At 42.2% G+C, this 25,592-nt stretch overlaps 1 protein-coding gene across 1 annotated transcript in view; it reads left to right on the forward strand.

The window, feature by feature from the left end:
* The window catches only part of LOC122720398, a 282,956-nt gene that overhangs the window by 254,772 nt on the left and 2,592 nt on the right, over window positions 1–25,592 (forward strand). Inside the window, exons 5-17 of the mRNA XM_043947100.1 lie at window positions 149–2,196; window positions 10,447–10,519; window positions 11,176–11,216; window positions 12,950–13,108; window positions 13,583–14,659; window positions 14,749–14,867; window positions 14,950–15,107; window positions 15,305–15,576; window positions 17,518–17,758; window positions 20,333–20,473; window positions 22,622–22,816; window positions 23,323–23,385; window positions 23,909–24,177. Coding sequence (XP_043803035.1) covers window positions 149–2,196; window positions 10,447–10,519; window positions 11,176–11,216; window positions 12,950–13,108; window positions 13,583–14,659; window positions 14,749–14,867; window positions 14,950–15,107; window positions 15,305–15,576; window positions 17,518–17,758; window positions 20,333–20,473; window positions 22,622–22,816; window positions 23,323–23,385; window positions 23,909–24,177 — 4,856 coding nt within the window. The remainder of the gene's footprint in view (window positions 1–148; window positions 2,197–10,446; window positions 10,520–11,175; window positions 11,217–12,949; window positions 13,109–13,582; window positions 14,660–14,748; window positions 14,868–14,949; window positions 15,108–15,304; window positions 15,577–17,517; window positions 17,759–20,332; window positions 20,474–22,621; window positions 22,817–23,322; window positions 23,386–23,908; window positions 24,178–25,592) is intronic.

Below are 25,592 nucleotides of genomic sequence, written 5' to 3' on the forward strand. Positions count from 1 at the left end.
TCTGTTTCCCAGCTACGGGAATCGGTTTCGTTAGATATCGAGCAAACTTGATCGAGCTGATTGCATTCCATTGATCAAAACTCAATGCGCATCCATGCATCCGATGAGAGAGCAGATTTCCTGATCCTCTGGAATTTTTGTGTTCCAGGGTGGAACTGACCAGCGTGCCAGGTGGCCAGAATGCGATGGCTCATCTCAAAAAACGGAAGCTGGAAGCAGAATCTGTCAGCCCAAATCCTAAGCAACCACAACAGCAGCCACAACAACAACAACAACAACAACAACAGCCGCATTATCAGCAGCAGCAACCCTTGATCAACAAGAAGGCTGTTCAAGCGATCATTCCCCAAGAAATGGAGACAGCTGATGCTGCCGCTAAACGAAGAAGGAAAAGCGTCCGTGACGATGAGACGCGTAAATCGCTTGACGCCAATGACTCGAGCAAGAATATACCGTTGCCACAAAAGAAACGAGCTTTCGCTGCTGGAAATTCGGGTAGTCCTGCGAGAAAATCGAGCAAACACTCGGAGGAGCCCGAGGACGATGAGACTCTCATCAGAGAGACTGAGGCCGCTTTGAAAAGTTTGTCCGGAAGTTGGCCAGGTCCTAGAGGTTCTTTGTATCAACGAGGCAATACGGACGAGGATAAATACGAGTCGAATTTCGAGAATTTGTTCGAAGAGAAGAAGGAAAATCCGAAATTGTCGCCCTCGTCGATGTCCACTTCGTCAACGACAAGCAACGACGCGGGATGTTCCCTGAAAGACGTGATATCTTTCCGCGGTCAACAAGATCGAAGCAACAGATCCCAGCAGCAACAGCTGAAGCAACAACAAGACGTGACGAAACAACAGCAACAACACCCGGGCAAAGTGAAAAAGGATCTGGACAATTTGTTAAAGACGGAAAACGAGTGCGGCATCGTTCAGAACCAAGTGAACAATGTGACTGAGCCGGGTAAAATCAGGCCAGTGCCGGTGAGATCTTTGTCGAACAAGGACAGAAACATGATCGGTACTCACGTGGACGCTCAAGGTAGGCAGACGGACAAATACTCGAGATACGATCCACCCGACTTCAACGAACTGGTGGACGACTCGTCGAACGAGTTGGAGATCGACATGTCAGACCCAACGGCCGAGAAAGACGAGTCCGACAGGGACAAGATGAACGACAGGGACAGGGATCGGACGTGTAGGAACAACGGTCAGTCGCCGCAAAATTCCGCGAGGCAGCATCAACAGCATCAACAGCAACAACAGCATCAACAACAACAATTGTACTCCAATTATCACAGACAATACAGTGAGAATGGTATGAAGGTATCACCGATCACCATCACCACCACCTCCTCCTCTTCACCCCCATCGAATTCACCGTTCTCCGCAACATCGGCGTTCAGACCACCCAACAGTGACCACGCGAAAGCGACTGGCCGCGGAACACCGTCAGTGGGCTCAGTTGCCTCGACGGCGATTCCACCTATCGGCCCGTATCCAGCTTCCGCTACGTTCGTCGGTTACCCCACTGCCGGGCCGGGGCCAACGATGCCGACACCCCAACCTGTTACAGGGATCTCGCCCACCTCCGAAGACAAGCATTCCTCCTCGGTCTCGTTGTTGCAATTGAAATCGTCCAAGGAGGAAGTCCATCACGTGACGAGGCACGAGGTGACGCAGAACTCGGTGACGGGCAACAAAAGCCCAACCGGTGGCCTGCCAGCGGTTACCAGCCCCGATTCCTCGAAACAGTACACGATTCTTCAGCCGGCTGGTATCGGGTCGAGAGCGGCCAGTGCAATTCAGGACATAGCCAGGGAGGGAGTGGTCAGTGTGACGGCTGTCAGCAGTTGTAGCACCAGCAACGGTAGCACAGCGAACGGTGGTATCAATAGTAACAGTAACAGCTGTGTCAACAACGTGGCCAGCAAGACTACGAGCAACAGCAACGGAAGTAGTGGTAACGCGAGCAACGTGACGAATTCGGTCAGCAACGGGAATAACGGGAACAATGTGACGAACAGTATCTCGATCACCGCAGTCTCGACCAGCACGACCACGTCTAGTTCCACGACAGGTGTCGAGGCGTCGTCCGGGGCTGGTCAGCAAGAGACCGTGATGAAAATGCCCGAAAGACCTGTTACCTTCGATGGCAGCAGACCGGGAATGTCCATGTCTCCGTCCAGTCTCAGCAGAGGTGAGAGTTTCAAAGTAAAATCATTTTGCGTCACGAGTATCTTCCACGTTTTGGAAAAATTTACGAGGATCTCGTGTCTTATCCTTTTCGAGGAATCCCTTTTTTTTCATTCGACCTGTGTAGAATAGTACGAAAATACCTCGATAATATTCGTCTCGCGTGCTTCGTCGAGACTTTAACGACTGCAAATGGGACACGAGCAACGTGCCCCCAAAATCGCTTTCTCCCGACCGTGACGATTTCGTTTACGAGCGAAGACAGACATCGGGGCATGAAGAAACTCGCGAAATCATTGATGAGATTAATGTTTCAGGCGATCAGTCAGGGTTCAGAATCCATGCGTTATCCTCTACTCGAGAGAAGGATACAAAAGGCATTTTCGACATCTCCCGCGTATACAGTACCTCTTCTCCTCGGCCTTTCTCCGTCACACTCTCCCTCTCTCTTGCTTTCTCTATGAAGTTAGGGGAGTTAGGGTAGCACGGAAAATCAATAATTACGAAGCGAGGGGCGATGACTCAAATGGTGAAATCAAGGTCTCTCAAAGTAAAGTTATTCTCCGTATCCTCCGCTACAGCCACTTTGTCTTCGTCTTTGGCGCAGCTTCGAAACTATTCGCTTGATCACGGGAACGTCGCGATGATCGTAAAGACTAGCAGCACGCGGGGAAACTTGCACCTATTAGACGCATTCGAGCACGTGCCCTTCAGAGCTCTGTGATATAAGCCAGAGTTTACGTCGCCATGTGCTTCTCCCTATCTTTTCTAAATTACTTCACTCTTTCTTTTTCCTTTTCCAACTAACTTTTTCAAAACTGTTTCTTTACGTACTTTAAATTTCTGAAGTATATTGATATCTTGGCTATGTGATTTTTCGAACAAACTTACTCACCGTTAAAATAAATTTTTTTAGAATAATCTTTTACGATCTTTTTATTAGTGTTTAAATTAGATATATTATTTATTATACGAATACTAAGTGATTATTTTAATTGTGTCACAAATTAATGGTGTCCTAAATTAATAATTTCCACTAATGTGTACAAATAATCACGAAGTGATTGAATTTAATTACATCGCAATTAATTGTATCCTAAATTAGTAATTTCCACTATTAACAATATTTTGAATTAAATATAATTCGATAAATACGAACCTGACCCACTTGTCTAAATTGAAACGTTTAATCGATCGATCGAAACGAGATGAGGAGTCGCGAGATGAATAAGAATCAAAAAGAAAAAAAAAGAAAAAAGGAAGAAAGAAATCAAAGAAAATTTACCCGTTACGCCAATAGGGAGACATTCCACGGTCGTGACAGGTGGAAGTTCGAGTGCATTCCAGGGTCTTAGGGCAGCGACGACACGATGTGCCTAGACGGGGAAATTTGGGGTTGATACCACGTCATACGTATAAGCCGCAGCTGTCAGCAGCTAGAAACGTGACTAGCATCCCAGCCACATCACGGTACCTTATTACCACCATGCGGCTCTGCTGCCTGTCCTCATTATCCCCTTAACGTTTTCTCCGACTGAAGCTGCGAAGATGAACAGTTCAAAAATTCAATCTTCCTTGTCACATGTCACGCGTATGCGTTGACCTACATCTTCTTCGAGAACGAAAAAATTTTAGAAATAAAGTTAATAGAATATGAAACTTGTAATCTTCAAACCAGATATATATATATATATAAATAAACTATTAAAACCAATTCTCAACGTTTATTCCCAAGAATTTACTTGTCAATATTTCACAACGATCGATCATTAAAAGATTCGTGGTCGCAGATAAAGCGAGTAGCACGACGGAAATCTCGGTGAATAAACGTAGAGCCGTGATAAGTGGGCACGATTAATCGCATACTTACAAGCGTGACGGCGGTACAGGCTTGCCTGCCGGACTCCACAGACCTATAGTTTTAATCGCAGCCTCGTTCGCCCGTGCCATTCGCGCCGCTCGTTCCCGTACCTTTCGATTTAGCGACAGGATCGCGTGCACGTCGTGCTACTTCCTCTTTTCTTCTCTTCTTTTTTACTTTATACTCCGTCTCTCTCTTTCTCTCTCTCTCTCTCTTTCTTTTTCTTTCTCTCCGCTCCGTTTTTTAAAATATTTTCTCTTTTTTTCTTTTTTTTTTTTTTTTTTCACTCAACACAGGCATACACGCGCGCGTTACACGAGCGTAAGAGCGTGTTGACACGCCATAAAACCGCTATCGGGAAATCCGTCGGCCGCAAAAACCACCCTTTCCGCGTTGAAACCGCGCGGCAGGCAGGGTTGGCCTGGCTAATAAAAAAATAAACTGCCCTGTAACTCAATTTTACGCTGCCTTTGCGACCGCACGCATAAAAAGGACCTTTACTCGCGCGAGGCAGGGGCTCTACCCTCGCGTTACGGCTACAAGCGCCGCCAGTGTGTAAATACGTGCCCCGTGATTGTTCCCTGGGCTGTTCTCTTTTTTTAGAATCTTTCGTCTTCTACTTATCGACCTCTTCAAGATCCCATCTCCGTGGCCGATCGAGAATCGATCGTCACGTTCTTACATTCCTCCTTCTAACGGCGCTTAGATAAAACACATTATTAGAATTCTGCATTCTCGTTTTTTCCCATCTTGTTCCCACAAGGGTTAACAGGTGTAAAGATATTTTTCTTTCCCGCGACGATCAAAAGAATCCGATAAGGGGATCCCCGTGCTTCGTATCGATTCGATTAAAATAAATCCCCGACTATTTATTCGTCCCCACGTTGCGTGGACATTTAAATCTGTCCATCGATTAGATAGACGTGGTTCGCGCGTTTAACCGCAATTTCAATCGTCGATAATATCTCCGATTCGAGCACGATGCGTGCGCGATCGCGGAAAGGAAAAAGAGGGCGAGCGATACGTAAGGGGTGAAGAGAAACGAGGACAGAAGAGAAAGAGAGAGAGACAGAGGGAAAAAAAAGGAAAGAATTCGGCACGCGTCGTGCAACGGGCCGAAATGAATAAAACAATCCTGGTGTTTATGTACACCTCTGGACCTCCCGCGGTGACCCTCACGTGAAATGGCAACAAAATAACACAATTACACACTCGGCCACGGCCTCACCCTCGACTAGTGCCCGCGCTACTCATCCTCGTTCTCACCCCTTGGACCCCGCTCTTCTACCCTCCTTCTCTCTCTCTCTCTTTTTCTCTCTTTCTCTCTCTCTCTCTCTCTCTCTCTCTCTCTCTCTCTCTCTGACCCTCTCTCGCCATTCGGGCCACGGGATCCCATGGCGGGGAAAGAGGGGGAAAAAAAAAAGAAGAAGGAAGAAGAAGAGAGGACTGGCTGGCTGACCGACTCGTTACAAGTCTATTCAGAGATCCGGAAAGAACAGCGCGTGCCGGTATTCATTTTGTTGACCGGAACCATTATCCGCCCCTTCCTCCGCCCTTTTCTTTTCCCTTCCACCAGGTTTTTCTATCTGTTTTTTTTCTCGCCTCCTCCCCTCCCCTCCTCCTTCTATCCCCAGTCGAGCTTAGGTATCGGCCGGCCGCTTTAAAACCTTACGGCTAATTTATTAATCCCGCCGGCGGCCAACCGCCACCCTCAGCCGTTTTTCAGCCCGCCGCTAATTAAAAAGCAACCGGGATACCGTTCGACGTTCCATCCAAAGTATAAGCGAATATCCGTTATTTCTTTATTAGAGACGCGTGTTTCTTCATTATCGAAACGATTTTTGTTTAAAATGTATCTATATAAAATGGATATATGTTGGTTGGTAATTTAGATTTAGTTTAGAGAAGAATGGATGCGATGGGAAAAATGAAAATAGCAGCGAATGGGTTTAGTTAAGAGATCGATGATACGTGCTCTGTCTGAGTCTGAGTTGCTAATACTACTTGTTGAAAACTCGGAAGATCGTTAATGGAAATCGCGTTCCGTAGATATTAATTCTTTTTTCTTTCTTTCTGTAAAAGAAAAGAGAATCTTGTTAATGTTTCTCACGTTAATTTGTTTATATTAAAAACTTTATTTTATCAATCCATTTAAAATAAAAAAAATACATAATAATATATATTATTATTTTTAAAAATATTAATCTCCTTATTTTGCATAAAACAATCAAATGTTCCTTCCTAGTACAAAAGAAATCACATTCGTGTCAGACACTTTTCGTTTCCACGAAACTATTGTTTCGTTCATGAAAAGCAAAAAAAAAGGCACATCCATTCAAAACAGATTTATACATCTTTTCCCTTTTTCATTAATATCTACCGATGGCACGAAATCTTTCGACGCCATGCCTCACCCCGTGCCCTCCCACGACGAATAAAGTATATCACTAATGACATCACGTATCGTGATCCAATTTACCAGGAAGGTGGACCAAACCGGTCTAAGCAGGGATCGAGCAGATCCCTCTCTTTCTAGAACGCGGAATGACGGCCTTGATGAAGTTTCTCGGCATCATGGCGGCTGCTTCGTGGGTCGGGCGTAGTTGGTTGGGGTGATCCGAGCCGGTGGAGGATTAGTACACGACAAAGTTTATAAAAGTGCGCTCATTCCACGGGAAACACCCGCAACTAACCTGAACCCGGCCTCCCCTTAAGACTCCTTCCTTTCGAATCCCTTTTCGAACCCCTCCAACACACGTGACCAACCTATGGCATGTCTGAATCGAGACTTTTTCGGGTTGAGAATACGTCGAATTGGTCTTAGCTCGAGAAGGGATGGAACGAGTTAATATAAAGTCGCGAGATAAAAGTCCTGATAAAATCGTGCGAAATGGATTATTATGACTCGTGATATTCGATGAAGAAAAGTTCGTATTGGTGTTGATCAATGATATTCGGGTTAAGAATTGAAAGTGAAAGTTGTTGTTGTATATTATCAATGCAACCTCTTGAAATCCATCGTTTCTTAGATTTCTTCTCTCTATTTAGATCTAACCTTCCACTTTGGTATATCTTCAAATATAACTTACAACTCGTATAACTATCCAGAATAAATAAACTGTTGAAACTTTCAAATAACTTTATATTGATCTCTTATATCGATTTATTATATTATTTTAGCAATTTAACAATTTCTTGCAGTGTACATTGGACTAATCAATTATCTGATCGCGCAAAACTTCGTCAATCGCAAGAGACACAATCTCTCTCCGGTTTATACATCGCAAAATTGCAATCAGTAAACTCTCAGCAAAATCAAAAAGATCGTGAAACGAGTATTAACTAGAAGGAAAACCAACGGTCAGAAAGAAAATTACGCGTATCTTCGTATCTGATTATTATAAAATTACAGTTTTATATACTGGTGGTGCTAATCAACTGTAACCGAAGCGTGAGCTAATCTCATCTTAGAACGTCGTAAAAAAAAAAAAAAAAAAAAAAAAAAAGAAAAAAAAATTATTCGGAGAATGTTGTTAAAATCAACATTCGCGATGGAAGGGCCTGAGAATAGACGGTCTCATCCTAAACGATTGGTACTTCTGGGCCGCATACAGCGTACTGGAAACCTGTAATTGTCTGGTCACGCGAGGTCACCCTGAGAACACGAACACGATTATACGTGACGTGCACCATACCAGCCATTAAGTTGCAGCCAGTACACGACAGATGGTACAGGTTGCTTGAGCATGCCCCCGATGCAATTTCGTGACAGGGTGCAAGAATAGCGAGAAGGGAGGAATGGAAGGGAGGGAAAAAAAAAAAAAAAAAAGAAGAAGAAGAAATTTCTGAAAGTTTCTTAACATTCAAGTTCTATCGATGATTGCCGGACAATAATGGGTTGTTTGATGATAAATTAATTTTGCAAAAGGGTTAAGATTGTATTGCAGTGTATTGATTGTAAGCTCGAGTGTATCCTTTAAATAAAATATCCGAAGTATGGCTATATCATAAATTTAATGTTACGTTTTAAATGTTACGTCATATTTGATTATCTTTTGGATCGTTTGAGATAATTATGGGTTAATTCATTCGAAGCACGTAGATAATTTTTTTCTTTTTCTTTTTTTTTTTTTAGAATTATTTTCTTCTTAAACGATATCTTCTTCTAACCATGTGATATTTCGTGTATGGTGTAATAGAGTTGCCGTGCAAAGTAGTTACGTGGAAGATTGACGCTTCCATTCTGCGATGAACAACGATAACGTTAGCCCGCCTGTTTTCGTGGACAAGTTTAGGTATATGCTGTGTTAATCCCCAAGGCTTAGATGCGGGACAGAGAAATCCCGGTGGTTATTCGCAAATGCGTAGCTTGCGGAACAAGATCCAAGGTATCACAGTTGGTCTATCTATCCATTTTCATTTAAACTTTCCCGTTGAAATTTTAAAGTGTCATCTTTCCGTTATTAATTATCAGAGAATATTGAAAACTATTGCCTAATGCTTCGAGCAGACGCAACGGTTATATTAACTTTTTTCAAGAATAATTTTCATTTATTTAACTATATTCCAGTATTGCTATTATTTCTGGTATATTATTCGTATACGTTGAAAAAGATCTACGTTTCTAAATTTAGAAGGCATCGCAGAAGTTTAAAACACGATCGAGCAATAAATGGTCGGTTTATTTACCGCCTCTAAGTTCAATGCTCCGAGTAAAGAATATAATGTATATATGAATATTGGCAAACTGTAAGTAAAACGCATTCTCCATAGTGTGTGCCGGTTGTGAAAGTACACCGCGATGTCCGACATAGCAGTTGTCATCTATTCCATGGTTAATTTTCATTGAATACGATCGTACAACATTACGAAAGAATCGGCTGTCAAGTTTCTTACTATCCACCATTTCGTTCCCTTCTCGATAGATTTACTAGAAGAATTCCACCATTTAACCAATCCCATGTTTTAAAATAGGCTCGTAACTTGTAAATAATTCTAAAATCGTAGAAAAATTGCTTCATCAGATAATTTCTATATTCATTGCGATTTATATATATATAGAATAGTAATTGGAATTTAAAATATTTAATTTAATAACGATAAATGTGTATTTTTAGGGACATTATCACGAATACAGTTTAGTTTATTAGAAAATTCTAACGTAAGATAACGAAATTGAAACGAAACACTCACATTGTGAGCGGACAGGGAATAAAACGCATTCACATCCATCCGGACAATAAGAATTATCTGGAAACCCGGGTGTCAAGGGAGACCGTTTCATTTTCCCCTCTGCAAAAAGACTGCGCCCTGTCAACACACCGGTGTTTCCCGGTTAAAATATTGATTCTCGAGGTACGTTCGATTGCCGAAGCGAAAGTGAACGTCCGAACGTTGAGTCGAACGCGTGTCCACGCGTTACAAAAACGTGCCGCAACAATACTTTACCCGGCTTTTACCGGCTTCGGGATCTCACGAGCTGTCACGAGCTTCGATCGTGCTGGGGACAAACGTTGGTGGCAACGCGATGTGGATACGTAATTTATCCGCAATCAAACGGTCATTAAATTGAGGATGGGAACGATGGAGCCGATACCGACAAAGTTTGCTCGATATTACAATTACAATTGCGGCCGTGTAATCGATATTAATTAAAGAGCACAATGCGATCGATTCGAAATGGACGGGAGAATCGACGCTCCGCTTCGTCTATCGTTGACAGCTCGCATCACCAATTATGCCGGGACAATCGACACCGGTTTTTTAGATCTGGATAACTGGAATGAATCGATATTTTGCTTATTCTGGTGGCTGGCTGTGTGTAACGATCCGCAGCCGTGATACGCACGGTGATAAATGTATAAAGGAAATATTGCTCGTGTATCGATGGGAGCGAGGGGGGCAATTTTGAGAAAAAAGAAAAAAGGGAAATGGAAAGAGAAATTCTCGAAATATTTTCACGAATAAATAAGGATAATCTGTTGAACGAAGGGAAATTTCGTAATCGCTGTTCAAGGATCATATTTCCCCTATTTCCTAGATTAATCATTTTAATCTTCATCTTCTCGTTTACGCGCTCAGATCATTAATTCTAGTTTGAAAGTTACTATATCCAACATATTTTCCTTGTTATGTTATAGCTACATATTTAGAATTATGAATACGAATTCTCAGTCAGAAATTGATAGAATAAAATTACTGGTGTGATACTTTGATTTTATTATTTCGTCTAATCTTTATTTCAATATTTTTCCAACACTTTTTTTGCTACGATACTTGTAACAATTCTTTGTAATAATCGAATATATATATATATATTAATAATTTACTTGCCACGTAATGATGATGAATCATACGAAATCTGACCATCCACCGTGGTTTGATTTGTTACAGAGGGCAACAAGTGCCCGACCCCAGGCTGCACGGGGCAGGGTCACGTGACCGGACTCTACTCTCACCACCGCAGGTAAGCAATTATCGGTAATTAACCTGTGCTCTGCACTTTAGCCCTGGTCGATTAGAAACCTACGCGCCACGACAGGAAGACCGGACGAAATAGCGAACCTATTCGACATATCCGATTGAATATGCAATAGGAGATATAATCACTTTTGTAACAGAAGACTAATTCACAGAAGAAGTGGAAGAATAACTTTACAAATTTCACGTTCGGAAAAAGATTTGAATAAAATTTTGTATCTTTGACAAAATTCCAAAGAATACGGTTATCCAAAGTTTTCCAAATTATCATTGTACGTTATTAATATAAGATCAAGAGAAGATACGAAAATGTAATGGAAGAATGATAGTTACAAATCAATTTAATGAAGTGATCCATATCAAACTTTCTATATCACTGTTTCCTGCGTTACGAAAATTATACGGCTTGCCCGTATACAGAATGCAATGTTATTTGAATTTTAAGAAACGGAGAAGAATTTGATTAACGCATAACTTAAGCCGAAATAAAATTACAACTTGGCTCGACAAACTTTTGGCAACGACTGTAAGCTTCAATGTTGAAAGACCACGGTTATATCCCAGCTATATCTCTCAAATCTTTATATTTCCCACGTGGAAAATGTACGTACCATGCTTCATAACTTCCTACTGTGATTTCAGCCTATCCGGTTGTCCACGAAAGGATAAATTAACGCCAGAAAGTAAGTAGCCGGAGCAATTATTCTTACTTCTTATCAGTAGTTACATAGATGCATCTTCTTTTTGCGAGACTGCCTTTTTCACGCGACGAGGGTGTGGCGAGTGAACGAGGGTGAACACTTATTTTCGAACGGTGGCACTTTTCATTTTTAAATCGGCACACACACAATCATTAATACGCATACGCGATCGTATCACGCGTTTGAATCGAGATTTCACGCGACTCGACGTCTGTTTTCGCGAAGAATGAAAACAAAAGAAATTTTTTTCTACACAAATTCTCGACACAATGTTGACACTTCGAACGCAATCTTCTCGAGATTCGATTAATAAATATTGACGTGAAAAAAAAAAAAGAAAAGAATATCGATAGAATAAGAAGAAGAACGAAACTTTAAACTTCCACTTCGTATATACTTCGAACGAAAGAGTACAGGCCGGTTTTTTCCAACCGTGCCCCGTCTATGTGTGTCTATGTGTCTGTCTGTTTTTTATATTCTTTGCGCTTTTCTTTTGCGGGGTAGAGAGCTTTATTTATTGCGTTTCACTTCAGTTTTTAATTTAACCGTTATGTTTGTAGTATTATAATTATAGTAGAGAATTATCACCACACTTGAATTTATTGGTTATTGTTGGCCTACGAACATCTACCTACGAACATCTGGAGAACTCGAGACACGGGGAGCGCGACGGCTATGCCGGATATGCGTGTGCGCGCACGCCGGATCCGAACAGAAGATCTTGTGCGATTGAGTATAATTGTAGGGGCGATCACACACTCTTGTGACACGGTTCCCTTCACCCAGACAAACCATGTCTATCGACCTGTCCTGTGAAATATTACAAGAAGAGATACTGCTTTGTTCTATAGAGCAAAACACGATGAAAAGTCATTGATCTCCAATGATTTTTATAATTATACTTCGCTTAAAATCCGAATTTAAATTTTTGTCTTTCAAATTTTTTTCCTGCAATATTCTGAGAAGATGAATTTTTAAACACTCGAATATAATTGTTTTCACAACTAGATTATTACAAAATGTTTGATATTAATAAATTAGATTTTCTTAATTGCATCATGTTGCAAGATGTTTGCCACACGAGATACATCCCTGACACAAAACACAAACAATATAATCCTATCGAGATACACAAGAAATCGTAATTTGTTGTTGTATAATTTTGTCACTCGATTATCTTTACTTGTCTTTACTTGAGTTTCTCTCTACCCGCTCGGTATACTTGATTGTACTATTACACATTTGATTTATATATATTTTATTCCCCGGTTACGTTGTGTACCCCCCTCAACAACTGTCTCTTTGATTTTCGTTTCTCTTCCTTTTACTTTCTGTTCTCTCCTCTATTTTTCTCTGTATACTACACTACATCTCTCCGATATATTTATTCCGATATATATATATTTCGATATCGCTTTGATTAATCGATCGATTTGGAATCAAACGCGATCGAAACGCGTCAAAATGAAATTTGTTGCCGACGATTATACTCAACGCATAAGAATGGACCGAGCTGTGATATGCAGCTCGATTCGTTATCTCGGTGTGCGCGTGTATACGTACGTGTGGTGGTCCAATTAGAAAGGAGATAATAATAAGGAGATAAAATGGAAATTTTAGAAGAAGAGAAAGAGAAAAAAAATAATAAAAATAAAAAAAAATTAGAAATATAAAGAGTTCCATAACCACGCCACGTGTCTCTGGGTTCTCTGCAGTTCTGGCGATGCATGAGACTATTTTGAAATGCCCGACACCTGGTTGCAACGGCCGTGGCCATGTCAGCTCGAATCGGAACACGCACAGAAGCCTGTCCGGATGTCCCATTGCCGCGGCCAATAAGCAGGCCGCACGCGAGGCACGACACAAGGCTCAAGGTAAGGCGACCCTCAAACGTGCCTGGAATTCGCTCCACGCGAAAATCCACGGGTCGAGCCATCTCGTGAAATCGGATCGGGGGGCTTAAGCTTCTCGGCCGTCGCGAAAATAATCCTCGAAACGTTTCTCGATAGTTCTCGCGTGAGCGTGGGAGACTTCTATGCTTCTTCGTTGTAGTAGTTGAACATTTGGAAATAGTTTTCTCGAAATGTTAGATGATATGCTGGAACAAATTTTAAGATTATTTTCGAAGAAATTGATATTAAAGATATCTTTTCTCTTTTTATTTTACCACTTATATCTCATCTAATTTTCTTATAACTTTTTAACATTTCAAATAATGTGGTGATATATTCTAAAGTATTACAATTACCTTTGTTACTTATAGAACCATGTAATTTTTAATCTTTATTCATCTTATTCAAACCTTTATAATCATAAAGTACATAAAAAAATATGGTTTCTCGGGGCAGTGTCCGGAATTCCACCCGAATACATCAGTACGAACCTGTTGCCACCGTCGATGGATAGCAAGAGCTATTCTCAATACGGGTCCACGGCGCAGGACACCAAGCCGGTGCTGAGCAGTCTGACCTATGACTACTACTCGACAACGAAGGGCAGCGGGATCAACGTGAAACCACCGAAAACTCCAGAAGAGAATCCCTCGTCCCGTACGGCCAAAGTAGTCCCCAAAACCGAGAACATGACACCTAGCGGCAGTTGCTGCAACACCCTACCATCCAGGGGGCAAAACACTTCCGACTTGCTGGTACCAAAAACGGAAGACACAGCCTCCTGTCGAGTGAACTCGCCGCCACCACCTCCCCCGCCCACGGTACGACCAACCTACGACTCGTACATGAATCAGGACTCGAATTCCTCGTCGATGTCCTCGATGGACGCGATGGGGTCCAGAGGATCCATCGGCGCGACGATACATCATCCCAGCCAACATCCAACGCACCACGTCCTCCCCATGCAGCCCACGGTCGCTTATCCCATACCGATGGTCGAGGATACGAGGATGGGTCACCAGATGTCGCAGAGATCGCCTTACGAATCGTCCGCCATGATGGCCGCAGCGGCCGCGGCTGCTGCTGCGGCCACCACCAGCGAGGAACTTTATCATCACAGAACGGCTGAACACGCGAGGGCCTATATGCATCCTGGAGCGAGCAACATCGCACGCCCTGTCGTCACTTACTCCAACGAGATCGCGAACGCGAGAGGTTACGAGAACGCGGTAGCAAACGCTGCCAATCATCGGCCGTACGATCCTGGCACCACGTCCGCCTACGAGAGATACGACACCCAAAATTGTGCACCGATCCAGTCGCAGCAGCAGCAGCAACAGCAACAGCAGCAGCAGCAGCAACAACAACAGCAGCAGCTACATTCGAGGACGAACATGTATTACTTGGGGCAGACCGGGATGACGCCGGAGGAACAGGAACGAGTGTACCATCAGGAGGCTGCGGCTGCCGCGCAGCAACATCAGATGGCGATGGCCGCTGCTACTGCTGCTGGGATGATGAAGACCGAGGACGGTGAGTGTTAGTGTTTTATAGCAGATATTTAAATAAAGGGTATGGTCAGGATTTTCATTGAAACGGTGCTCGTTCTTATTACATCGCAGTGAAATGCGTCACGGTAGCGCAAGTCCAGCAAATACAGAAACCCGGTGGTCCTCCGACCTCCCCAGGCGGATCAGTGATGGACTTGTCGACATCCAGTGTCACATCGACGAGCCCACAGGTCTGTCCAGTTCATAGAACTAAGTAAATTATTAATTACAGTTTAACGAATTTTCAATGAAACGTGATGATAATCATTACAGGCGCCACCATATGGTTCCAATAGTCTCAGTCCTCAATATGGCGGGGGCCAAACAGTCGGTGGCAGTCCCCAAGCTGCAGCAAGTCCGCATTTAACTGCGAGTCCTCAGGTGCCCAGTCCGGGACAAACCCTCGATCTTAGCGTCAACAGGCTTCATAGGTAATTATCGTTTAATTTGTGTCCAGAAAATATTCGTTTTAATCAAGGTCTGCGAATCAAACGCAATCTTTCATTTGGAAACAAAGGGGGCAAGATTAGAAACGTTTTAATCCGACAAAATGTTTTTCCATTTCCCAACGAGGATAAAACGAAAAGGGGGAAATATTAAACTGTACATCATCTTCATCTGATTACAGCGGCGCGCCAAGTCCGCAATATCCAACCGGCCACGGAGAAGCTGTGGCGGTTCCAGTTGGACCTGGTTTTCCAGCACCCAGACCAATCGAGGAGCAAACCGAGCCCGTTGACTTCTCGACGGCGAACGAGCCGGTCAATTTCAGCGGGGGGCCTGGAATCAGGCCTGTGCCAGGATTCCCGCCACCCGGTGTGCACGTCACGGCATACAGCCGAGAAAGCACCCCCGACAGTGGGGGTTCCCACTATATGGACGCTTACCGAGATCCCACTGGTGAGCTATCATTGTTTATCATAACTTAGCAAGATAGTTCATCATCGATCACGGAGAAAATACTTTGCGACCCTCGATTCTACTTTGCTCTAAATCTCCATCGTTATCATCTATCATTCTGACAGTTTCTACTGATGATTCTTAAAAGTTGGACGATCATATTTTCCTTTTTTTTTTTTTTATTGATTATTCGTTATTTGTTACTTTTCATTACGAATTCGAATAATCGTAAGAAATTAACGATACTTGAAAACTCCTTTTCCATTCCCCACCGTGTATAAAAATTTCATCCGAACGAAGGGAAAATCCAATTAGACTCAAAATCCGTTCATTTGATCATCGCGCATCAACTCGCGTAACAAGAGACGCGGAGACAAAAACAAGCGCGAACGACGACTCGTATCCTCGGACGTTCTAATTTTCGATATGTATACTTGAAATATACGAAATCAGCTTGTCCCTGTATCGTGTAACGGGCGAGGCGATATCGAGGGGGAGATCGCAACGAAGAGGACATCCACGAGCGGGAGGGATACGGAAAAGAACAAAGAGCTGGACGCCCTCGGGGTTCGGTACGGGAGAGGTACGGAACGAGAGAGCGATACGCGGTTACAACCGTCGAATAAAAATTCGGCGGAACAGTACATGACTGCCATAATAGGCACCTATGGCCTCGACTCTCATTTTCCTGCAGTCTCTCTGTGCCTTGGCATTCCAAACCTACAGGGCAGCCTATTCTCCACCGTCCATGTCGTCGTTCCTCCCGCTCTCGCACCCGTCACACACACCCCCGCCCCCTTTTCCTCGGCCCCTCTCATCCTCTTTCGCAGCGTGGATGTGCACCAAACCGGGCACCCTTCCCACCGGACCCACCTCCCTGTGGCGGTACACGACCATTGTTAATTATCAATATTTCGCGTACACGTAGCCGGCAAAAGTCCGGCGCGGCCAATATTGTGCGGACTCTGACGCTGGGGAGTAGTTATTGAAATTGAAACACTCGAGCACACAGCCGGCATGTCGGGTTCATTCGTTCGTTTCGGCGTCGTCGTGTTCAAGCGACGTCGACGTCACCCGTACAACCGGCGCTCCTCGTCCGTCGGCTATTTGCACTGCAGACGAAATGAATTCTTGCCGGTAAATAAACGCGTAGATTTTACAACGGTTAATCAAGCGACGCGTCGGTTTCGACCTTTGCGCCTCTGAAACCTTTGTCCTCCGCTTTCGATTGCTCCTTGTTCTTCTTTTTTTTTTTTTTTTTTTTTTTTTCACTTGTTCCATCCCCCTCTGCCTTTCCCCCCTCCCACTCTCTTCTTTTTTTATTATTCTATCTCTGGATACTCGTGATACTTTTGTTCCGCGCGGAATGGAAGAGAGGCTTCTTTATTTACTTCGTTATTGCATCTCGTTGCCTCGCGAGGAGATTACGGTGGATTTTCATAAAATTGAAACTACTACGCCCCATACACCGCGCTCGCGAAACGCGGTGCATATAGGTGTGCACTCGCCGGTGCTCCAGTTTTTATCGTACTCGTGTTTCTTTGTTCTACATATCCGCCGAACCGATTTAATATATATATATATATATATATATATATATATATGTATATACGTATGCATGCGTTATATAACATATTTGAACTGAAAGTTTGACAAGTATAGCACGGATTCGATCAAATATTTCAAAGTTTCAGAGTGCACGCAGAGACTCGAAAAGCGGGAATGGAAAATTTAAATGTGTGAATAAAAAATTTAAACATCAACTTCGTTTAAAGTACAATTTCCTGTTCCAATATTCGAAACTTTCGTTATTAAACAACTCTAGGCGGGGATAATTTTTTCGAATTTGTAAAATTTCTGTGGAAAAAAATTTACAATTAACAATAATTGATATTTATCTTTTGAATTCAATAAATGTAAATATTTCTCGTTCTCGAACAGGTTACGGACCAATGAGCCCACACCCAGGATACGGAATGACAGGCGTTCAACCGGAATATCCTGGGAACACGTACACTCCTTACCCCACTGCAGGCTACAATTGCGGTGGAACTTATCCCGGAGGTCCCGTGACTTCCGGTTACCAAATCCCAGCTGGCTATACGCCGACACCCTGCTATAGCATGCCACCCCCTCAACACACAGTCGGACCTCTCGATAAACCTACGGGTAAAGACGATAGGTAAGGAATTCGATCATCTATCTTCCTTTTATCCAATATGATTCCGCAGTCGTAATGTAAATATAATGTGACGTTTCCGGTTCATCAGGAACTCGATACTTCAAAGAAGTTTAAAGAATGGGATCGTTCACTTCTGAAATTATTTCTGATAATTAAAAAATAATTGAAGTTTCTCTATGATTTCCGTGAAATTGATACGCGTAACATTCCTTTTCTTTTAAATTATTTTGTCGCGTAAAACTTGCTAGGGGTACACATAAATAATTAACAATCATCATAATCGATATTTCCTCCTTTCTTTCTTTTTTTTTTTTTTTTTTTTTTTTTTTTTTTCTAAGAAAAAAGTATCCCGAATATCAATCGAATCATAACAGCTCGATTAAAATTTGACGAAGATCAATATTTCTTACGAGTGACTATATTCTTAAATAATCAAATTTATCGAAACGGATCAAGAGCGAACGAAACACCATCACCATGCGTATGCGTACCCCTGATCCACTCCAGCAAGCAAAATAGAATAAGATCACGATTCCACGCTATGAAACGCGATTCACGAACGTTCCATTCTATCCCAGGTTGTTCAATGAGCCGGACGAAACGTCCACCCGCGTCTAATAATCGCGTATGCGCGGATATGGTACTTGCCTTGCGGAAAGGGTCGCGCGAATATCTCTGGTAGCTGTGTGTACGCGCACTATTCGCGGTCGAAAAGGCGGCGAAGGGAGTTAAAATCGGCGAGGAGGGAGGCGGAGGTCCCGCATACCTACCTACCTACCTACCTACCTACCTACCTACCTCCATTTTGTTAATTAAAGTAATTACTCTTCGTACCGAAAGTGCCAACCTTATTCTAATTGACGTAAAGCTCGGCGGAGGGGGGGAGGGGAGGAGGAGGAGGCGCGGTTCGGCGCATAAGGAGGAGAGGAGGTGGGATGAGAGGGGGTGGAGTGATGGAGAGGGGGTGGGCTGCCAAGGGTGGAATAAGGTCGGAAGGGTAGGTGGGGTATAATCAGTTGCCACCGCACTGGATTATGGGGCGAGACCCATCGAGGTTAGACCCTTGAAATGCACCTCGGATACCTCGGGCAAAACTGGTTTCCTCTCTTTTCTAATCTACCATCCTCCTCCTCTCCCCCCTTCCACCTAACTACTCCCCTCTCCCCCGGAATTCCGCGCGTCCGTTCGACAACGTTGCAGAGATTCTTGGAGAATGTTGACGCTAGGGGTGGTGTCAAGCACCAATTCTTGATATATCGTGCCAGTTGGTTGATTGGCGTTGGAGAGTTGGAGAATTGATCGTTAAATTGTTGAAATGACTGGATGTAATAATTTTAATCGAATTTCGATGGAACATTAATTGGCAATTGTTATATAGGGGTATCTTAATCAAATTTTTAATTTGGTTTAAAAAGATCATTTATCACGTGAAAATCGATAATCTAGTAATCAACTTTCGAATCTGAATTAAAGTTCTATCCGTATAATTAAGTTTGCAAGGAGCAAGAACTTGGTATTAAATTTTTCATTTTAATAATCGAATTTCCGTCATTCTGTTCAAAAATCTATTAAACCAATAATAATAAAGAAGTGTATTTCAATACACATTCGTTACAAGATATACTTTGAGGATCGGTATTATCTCATTCCTCTTTCCAAAAAAATAAACGTTCATAAAATCAACGTTCATATATTCCCTGTTCACGATTCGATGCACTCGTAACACGAGACGAAGAAATAAGCGAATAAAACAACTCGACTTATTGTCCGTACAAAGACAGAGAATCTGGCTGTTAGACGAAGGGGGAGGGTGGAAAAATTCCAGGGAAGGCAGAGCATCCTGTGGAGGGGCGTACCGTTGAATTGCACTCAAGTCCGCATCCGTCGGCTCGGTTGGCCGGCAATATCGCGGCTACTCAAGGGCCATCGAGGTTTTCGAGGCTTCTCATAGCCCGGCGGTAGTTCGTTCATCTACGAGACTACGAGGAGACGAGAGAAAAAAGGCAGAAGCAAAGCACGCTCTCTCGTGGCTCTGATCCGCGTATATTCCTTCCGCCTCCTGCTCCTCCTAGCTCCTCCCGCGCCTCTTTCCTCCTATTTTCTCCACCGACCGGTGCCGAACTTTTGCCGGGATATTTTTTTTTTCTCCTCTCTCTCTCATATGTCGCTATCACGCCCGTATACCTCCCTTCCTCTCGCCTCGCCGAGAAGGAAAAGTTGGGGGAGCGCAATAAAAGTTTTCGGGTCGGGTATCCCGCTCTGTAACGACGCGACGCAACGATTGCGTTTCGGCCACGCTCGTACCCTGGATGTTCGGAGTAATGCCGTTTGAGGCGAGGAGGTTTGGAGATTAAAAACGTCGGTTAGAATCAGTTAAAGTTTGAGTCATAGATGATACGAGAAAGGGGGAAGATCCAGTTGTGCTCGAAGGGGGTTGAAATGAAACGGCCATCCATCGTACGATGATCGTGGTTGTCGAGTTGTCGATCGAAGGGACATGTTGAGGTGCAGGCATAAGAGAGACGAGCAATCGCGTTGCTTTGTGTCTTATTGTGTTGATGTTGTTCGATGCAGTATGAATATGAGGCGGCACTCGTTGAATTTCGCGCCTCGGCCCGCCCCTCGTGGTCGCGATGGCAAGGAGCTGATACAGTGCCCCACGTCGTCCTGTGATGGCATGGGTCATGTCTCGGGAAACTACGCTACCCACAGAAGGCAAGGCAGCAATATTAACATTGACACTGACATTTAACATTTCGATTAGGAAATAACGATTGTGTATAATTTATATATATATATATATATACATATTGATATAGCGATGCAGCACGCACGCACGCACGCTGAACATCATATACGGAGATACACCATACATATAAATACACACGAGTACACATATATCTTGGAACTAGTATATATACACGATTACTTCTTGATTGTCCTTGTTTTATATATATATATATATATATATATATATATATATATATATAAAAGTCCAAAGATTCCTTGACAGTAGCACGATCCCTGTTTAAATACGTTTAAATACGAATTCAATGATTCCATGAACAGAGAGTGCGTAGAGTCATACACACATATACACACACATTGACATTTCCATAAGAAAACACATTTCAAACGATCAGTGCGATCTCTCATTGAAAATGCGAGAATAACATGGATGGATTATTTGCATCGATGCATATTGGTGGTCCGTGATGTAGTGGCTTCTTAAGTGTTTTGTGACACTATATCATTTTATTTAGAACGTACCTTCACCCCTGATTTCCTGGCTGAACCGGTCTTGTACTTCCTATTCGATATTGTTGTTATTATATACGTGTGAATATCCTCATTGATATACATTTACATTTTTATTTTATCTATTATTTTATATATCCATTTTCCACGATCTGATCTATTTTTCTTTCTTTCTTTCTTTCTTTCTTTTTTTTCTTCGCCCCCTAAAATATTTTCTCTCTGTGCATTATCTATTTTACCACGTACGTAAAAACCCCTCTCCACCTGCAGTTGCGTTATCGTACGATATATTATAACCAAAGTGTGTAGATGAGTTTCATGTTGAATGAAGTACTACTTGCTCCCTGTTTCGACCCGACCCCTACGAAAAGGGATGGCAAAATCATTAAGACTATCGCGGTTGAAGAGCAGAGCCTCGTGCTCGAACAAAGATACGCTGCTTCCATTGTAATTATATATTCATTTTCATACGCATATATTACGTATATTTATAATACGATCACCGAACCCGCCCTTTGTTTTTTTTTTTAAATAAACCGCTTCTTCGCCAGCCTCGAGTGGGCAGCTTCGTAGCGAACTGTTACCAATGACCATGTCAGAACAGAACCGTAATTAATAATAAAAAAGATAAGAAGAAGACGACATATAATAACCGTAATAAACATGAATAAATAAATGGATTACATATACATTGCACGTATTAATTACGAACGCAAAGAAAATACAATTGGCAATTGACGAGTTTCACTGGGGTCAGGTGTGAGTGTGCTCCCTGCTCTCCCTTTCAGTGTTCCTAGAGTAAGGCCAACCTTGTATTGAACCTGAAACGCGATCGATCGTGCGAGCGACACCTCATGAGTGATCCAACTGGAACACGGCGTTGCCATTTGCATGCTATCGTACATATATATATATATTTATTATTATATACAATTACGCATCGTTGATTGCCCGTTTCGATTGTGCGCACACCCCGGTTGGCCCGAGGGAGAAGCTTGATCGGGATCTCGAAGATCGAATTCGATCATTTTAAAGATCATCTTTTCGAGAGAAAATGGGAACGTGCGAAACGAGCCTTTAAAAATGTCTTCGTTCGAACTGGACGCAAGGCAAGTCGTCCAAAAAAAAAAAAAAAGTGAATCGCGATAGAGGCTGTTTTAAGAATGATCGTTTAATGTGTAAGCAGCCGATCGTGCCAGACGATCTCGATGAGCTGATGAATCCTTTCTTGCTTCCTTGAACGAAAATGAAAACGAAAAATTCAATGATCTCTGTATCGATGTTTATCTCATCGAGATCTTCTTTCGAATTTAAATATGTTAACCTGAATATATCTGGCGTAAGTACCCGAGACTTCTTGGCAACGTCGCGTAAATTGCATGCGATGTGTTGCTGAAGCCAACGTTGGATGTTCCTGAGGTGTCCGTTCGTGATCCTGACCATGGGGATTTCCTGCGCTGCTTACTCATTCAACTCGAATATCCTGATCGTTATCGAAACGTTAATAGTGGAAGAATATTATCTATCGAATCGAAAGTAGCGCAAAATCGTCATGGTATATCTGGAACGTGTTTAAAACAGCAGAGGCGTTTGTTTCCTTTCCAGCCTGTCCGGTTGTCCGCGAGCCGATCGCTCCCAGATCCAAGCGCATTCTCAAGAGCTCAAGTGTCCCACGCCAGGATGCGACGGTTCTGGACACGTGACCGGCAATTACTCGTCTCACAGAAGTTTATCAGGTTGCCCGCGTGCTAACAAACCGAAGAGCAAGCCTCGAGATGGACAGGACTCGGAACCATTGAGGTTAGTCATCGATTTTTAACTACTTATCCTTGATCGGATTCAAAAATCTGATAATATCAAATTTTCCAATCTTATTGGTAAATCGTTTTCCTCGAAAATCGATGAAAATAATCAGGGATAATTCTCGAAATCAGCGGAATCGACTCTACCGTAGATTTGATCAAGATTAGAGAGAAAGATAGAATGGGATTAATTGAGAGGGATTCTAGTCTCTTTGCAAACTCTGCAACTTGTGTTACACATAATCGCGATCCCAATTTGCGCTTTCACACGTTGCACGCAGCAATCTTGCTGACCGCATTGCACGTGCTAAGATCTGGAGACCGAAAAGGGGCGGTTCCATCCCTTTCGCCGCGGTGTCCCTTAAACCCCATCCGCTTCCCAACGCAAAGACGAAGACGCTGACTAATAACCAGCGGTTTCCGCTCGTTTCATGCTCTCTCCTATCTCTGTGCGGATGGATTATGTGGTGTTGGTAATGGTGGTGTTGGCATTTTGGACTACAGATGTCCAATCCCCGGTTGCGACGGGTCTGGCCATGCCACTGGTAAATTCTTGTCGCATCGCAGGTAAGATTTTCTCATCGTTTTTTAACGGAGAATTACGTTATACTAATTAATAATTATATATCATCGAATTTTAAATTCTTCTTCGTAATTTCGTTGCAAAAATTTTCCGCTTTCTCGCGTTTGAGAATGTGTTAAAAGTATTCTGTAAAGAAGAAGAAGAAAAAAATAATAATAATAATTAGCGATAAATTCTCATTGTAATATAGCTTAAAAGAAATTTAATTTAATTAATTTTAATTAATAGTCAAAGTTTAATTTTCCTTATTCTCGCTATAAAGTTTCACAAAAATTTAATCAATGATAAATACATATTATTTTAATTCCCTCCTTTTTTTTAATAATAATTAATCGTCAACGACTAATCAAATTATAAAACACGAAGAAAAAAAGTCTTTCAACACTTGGAAAAGAACCTAAGTGTTTCTTTGTTCCTTTTGTTCCTTTGTCTATTGCACAGAAATGGTAAAAATTTCAAAATTTTATCAAACTTGTCCTTAATTGCGATTACAACGACTTGTTGCAGCGCATCGGGCTGCCCAATTGCAAACAGGAACAAGATGCGAGTACTAGAGTCCGGAGGCACGGTGGAACAACACAAGGCAGCAGTGGCCGCGGCGACAGCGATGAAATTCGAGGGTGTGAATTGTCCAACGCCTGGTTGTGACGGGATCGGGCATATAAACGGGTCGTTCTCCACTCACAGATCACTGTCTGGTTGCCCGATCGCGGGTCACGCGGTGAAAAAGCCAAAGTTCGAAGACATGTCGAGCATGTACAGCAAAGGAATCACCGGTGAGGATCAAGCTGCCTCAGATGTCGTTGATGTCTTCGATTATAATCGACGCGGATCATTATTAATCGAAGAACGAAAGAAAGAGAGAGATATCGGTTGGCTCGTCGTGAACGAGTCGACGATGATCGATATATTATTATTACGAATCGAAAGATTCACTGTAAAATTCGTGATTCTCATTCACGTCGAGCTACACAGATCTGATGTTGCGACATGTGATTGCCTACCACAGTGGGGTAGAAGCGAAAATTGTAGAGTAGGCATGATCATTGCGAATTTTTTTCTTTTTTTATTTTTTTTATTCTCTTCTCGCGCCGTACACTCGTCCAGATAATAATTTTATTTTGTTTTTTTTTCTTTCTATATTGCCTTTCGTGTATTTCGAATGAGATCTAATTGAGAACGATATAGCATTAATTCATAATTAGATGTTGCAATTTGGACGAGTTGATAGCAAAAAAAAAAAAAAAAAAAAAAAAAAAAAAGAAAAGAAAAAAAGAAAAGACGAAGAAAAAAAAAGAAGCCGTGACAAAATTCTGAAAACATTTATTTATAAACTTGTGCATATAAGACCTTATAATTGAATCCTCTACTATGCCATACTCTACTCTTCACGCAATGATGTGCTGTCATACCAACAAAAGTAACCTCGTCCTTCTTCCTGTCCTGTTTTCTGTCTTATATCCATTTATTCAGTTATTTTTTTCAGTCGTTTATACTTGAATGTTACGTTACGTTCTCGCTATCCCATTTCTTTGAGACGTTGGTATCCAGGTGTTTTCGAGATCTTTTTATTATTATTATTATTATTATTATTATTATTATTGTTATTGTTATTATTATTGTTATTATTATTCCACGAGAGGACAGAGATGCACGAAATTGTTTGACCAAGGACGAAAAAAAAAAAAAAAAAAAAAAAAGAAAGAAAAAGAGAGAAACACCTGAATTGGGCATCTCGACTTCCACTGTGTCACTTTTGCTTCTTCCAATTACGAATTTAGCCCCCGCGAATATCCCATTCCTACATTATTATGTGCAAGAAAAACAGAAACGAATAAAAAAAGAGAAAGAAAAATGTAAAGACAAAAAAAAAGAAAAGAAAAAAAAAGAAAAAAAAAAAAGAAAAACAACCGTATATCATTATAATGAAAAATAATATATTCTGATTTATTCTGGGATCACGATCAGCTCCTTTCCTGTCATTGAGCTTTGAGGAGAACATTTACTTTTGAAGGTAAGGGACTGACGTACTCGCCATTTGTTTTCTATGTGTTTTCGGTGTTACATACAAGATCCACACACCAGTAATTTTACTTTTTACGAGATGACGTCCGAGTGTTGGCAGCAACGGTGAGAAATAAAAAGAAAAAAAATAAAGTACTCTAATAATTTCAGCTCGAATTAAATTTTT

The sequence above is a fragment of the Apis laboriosa genome, unplaced genomic scaffold (assembly GCF_014066325.1).
Source record: "Apis laboriosa isolate Shangri-la unplaced genomic scaffold, ASM1406632v1 scaffold12_cov154, whole genome shotgun sequence".
Taxonomy (NCBI): domain Eukaryota; kingdom Metazoa; phylum Arthropoda; class Insecta; order Hymenoptera; family Apidae; genus Apis; species Apis laboriosa.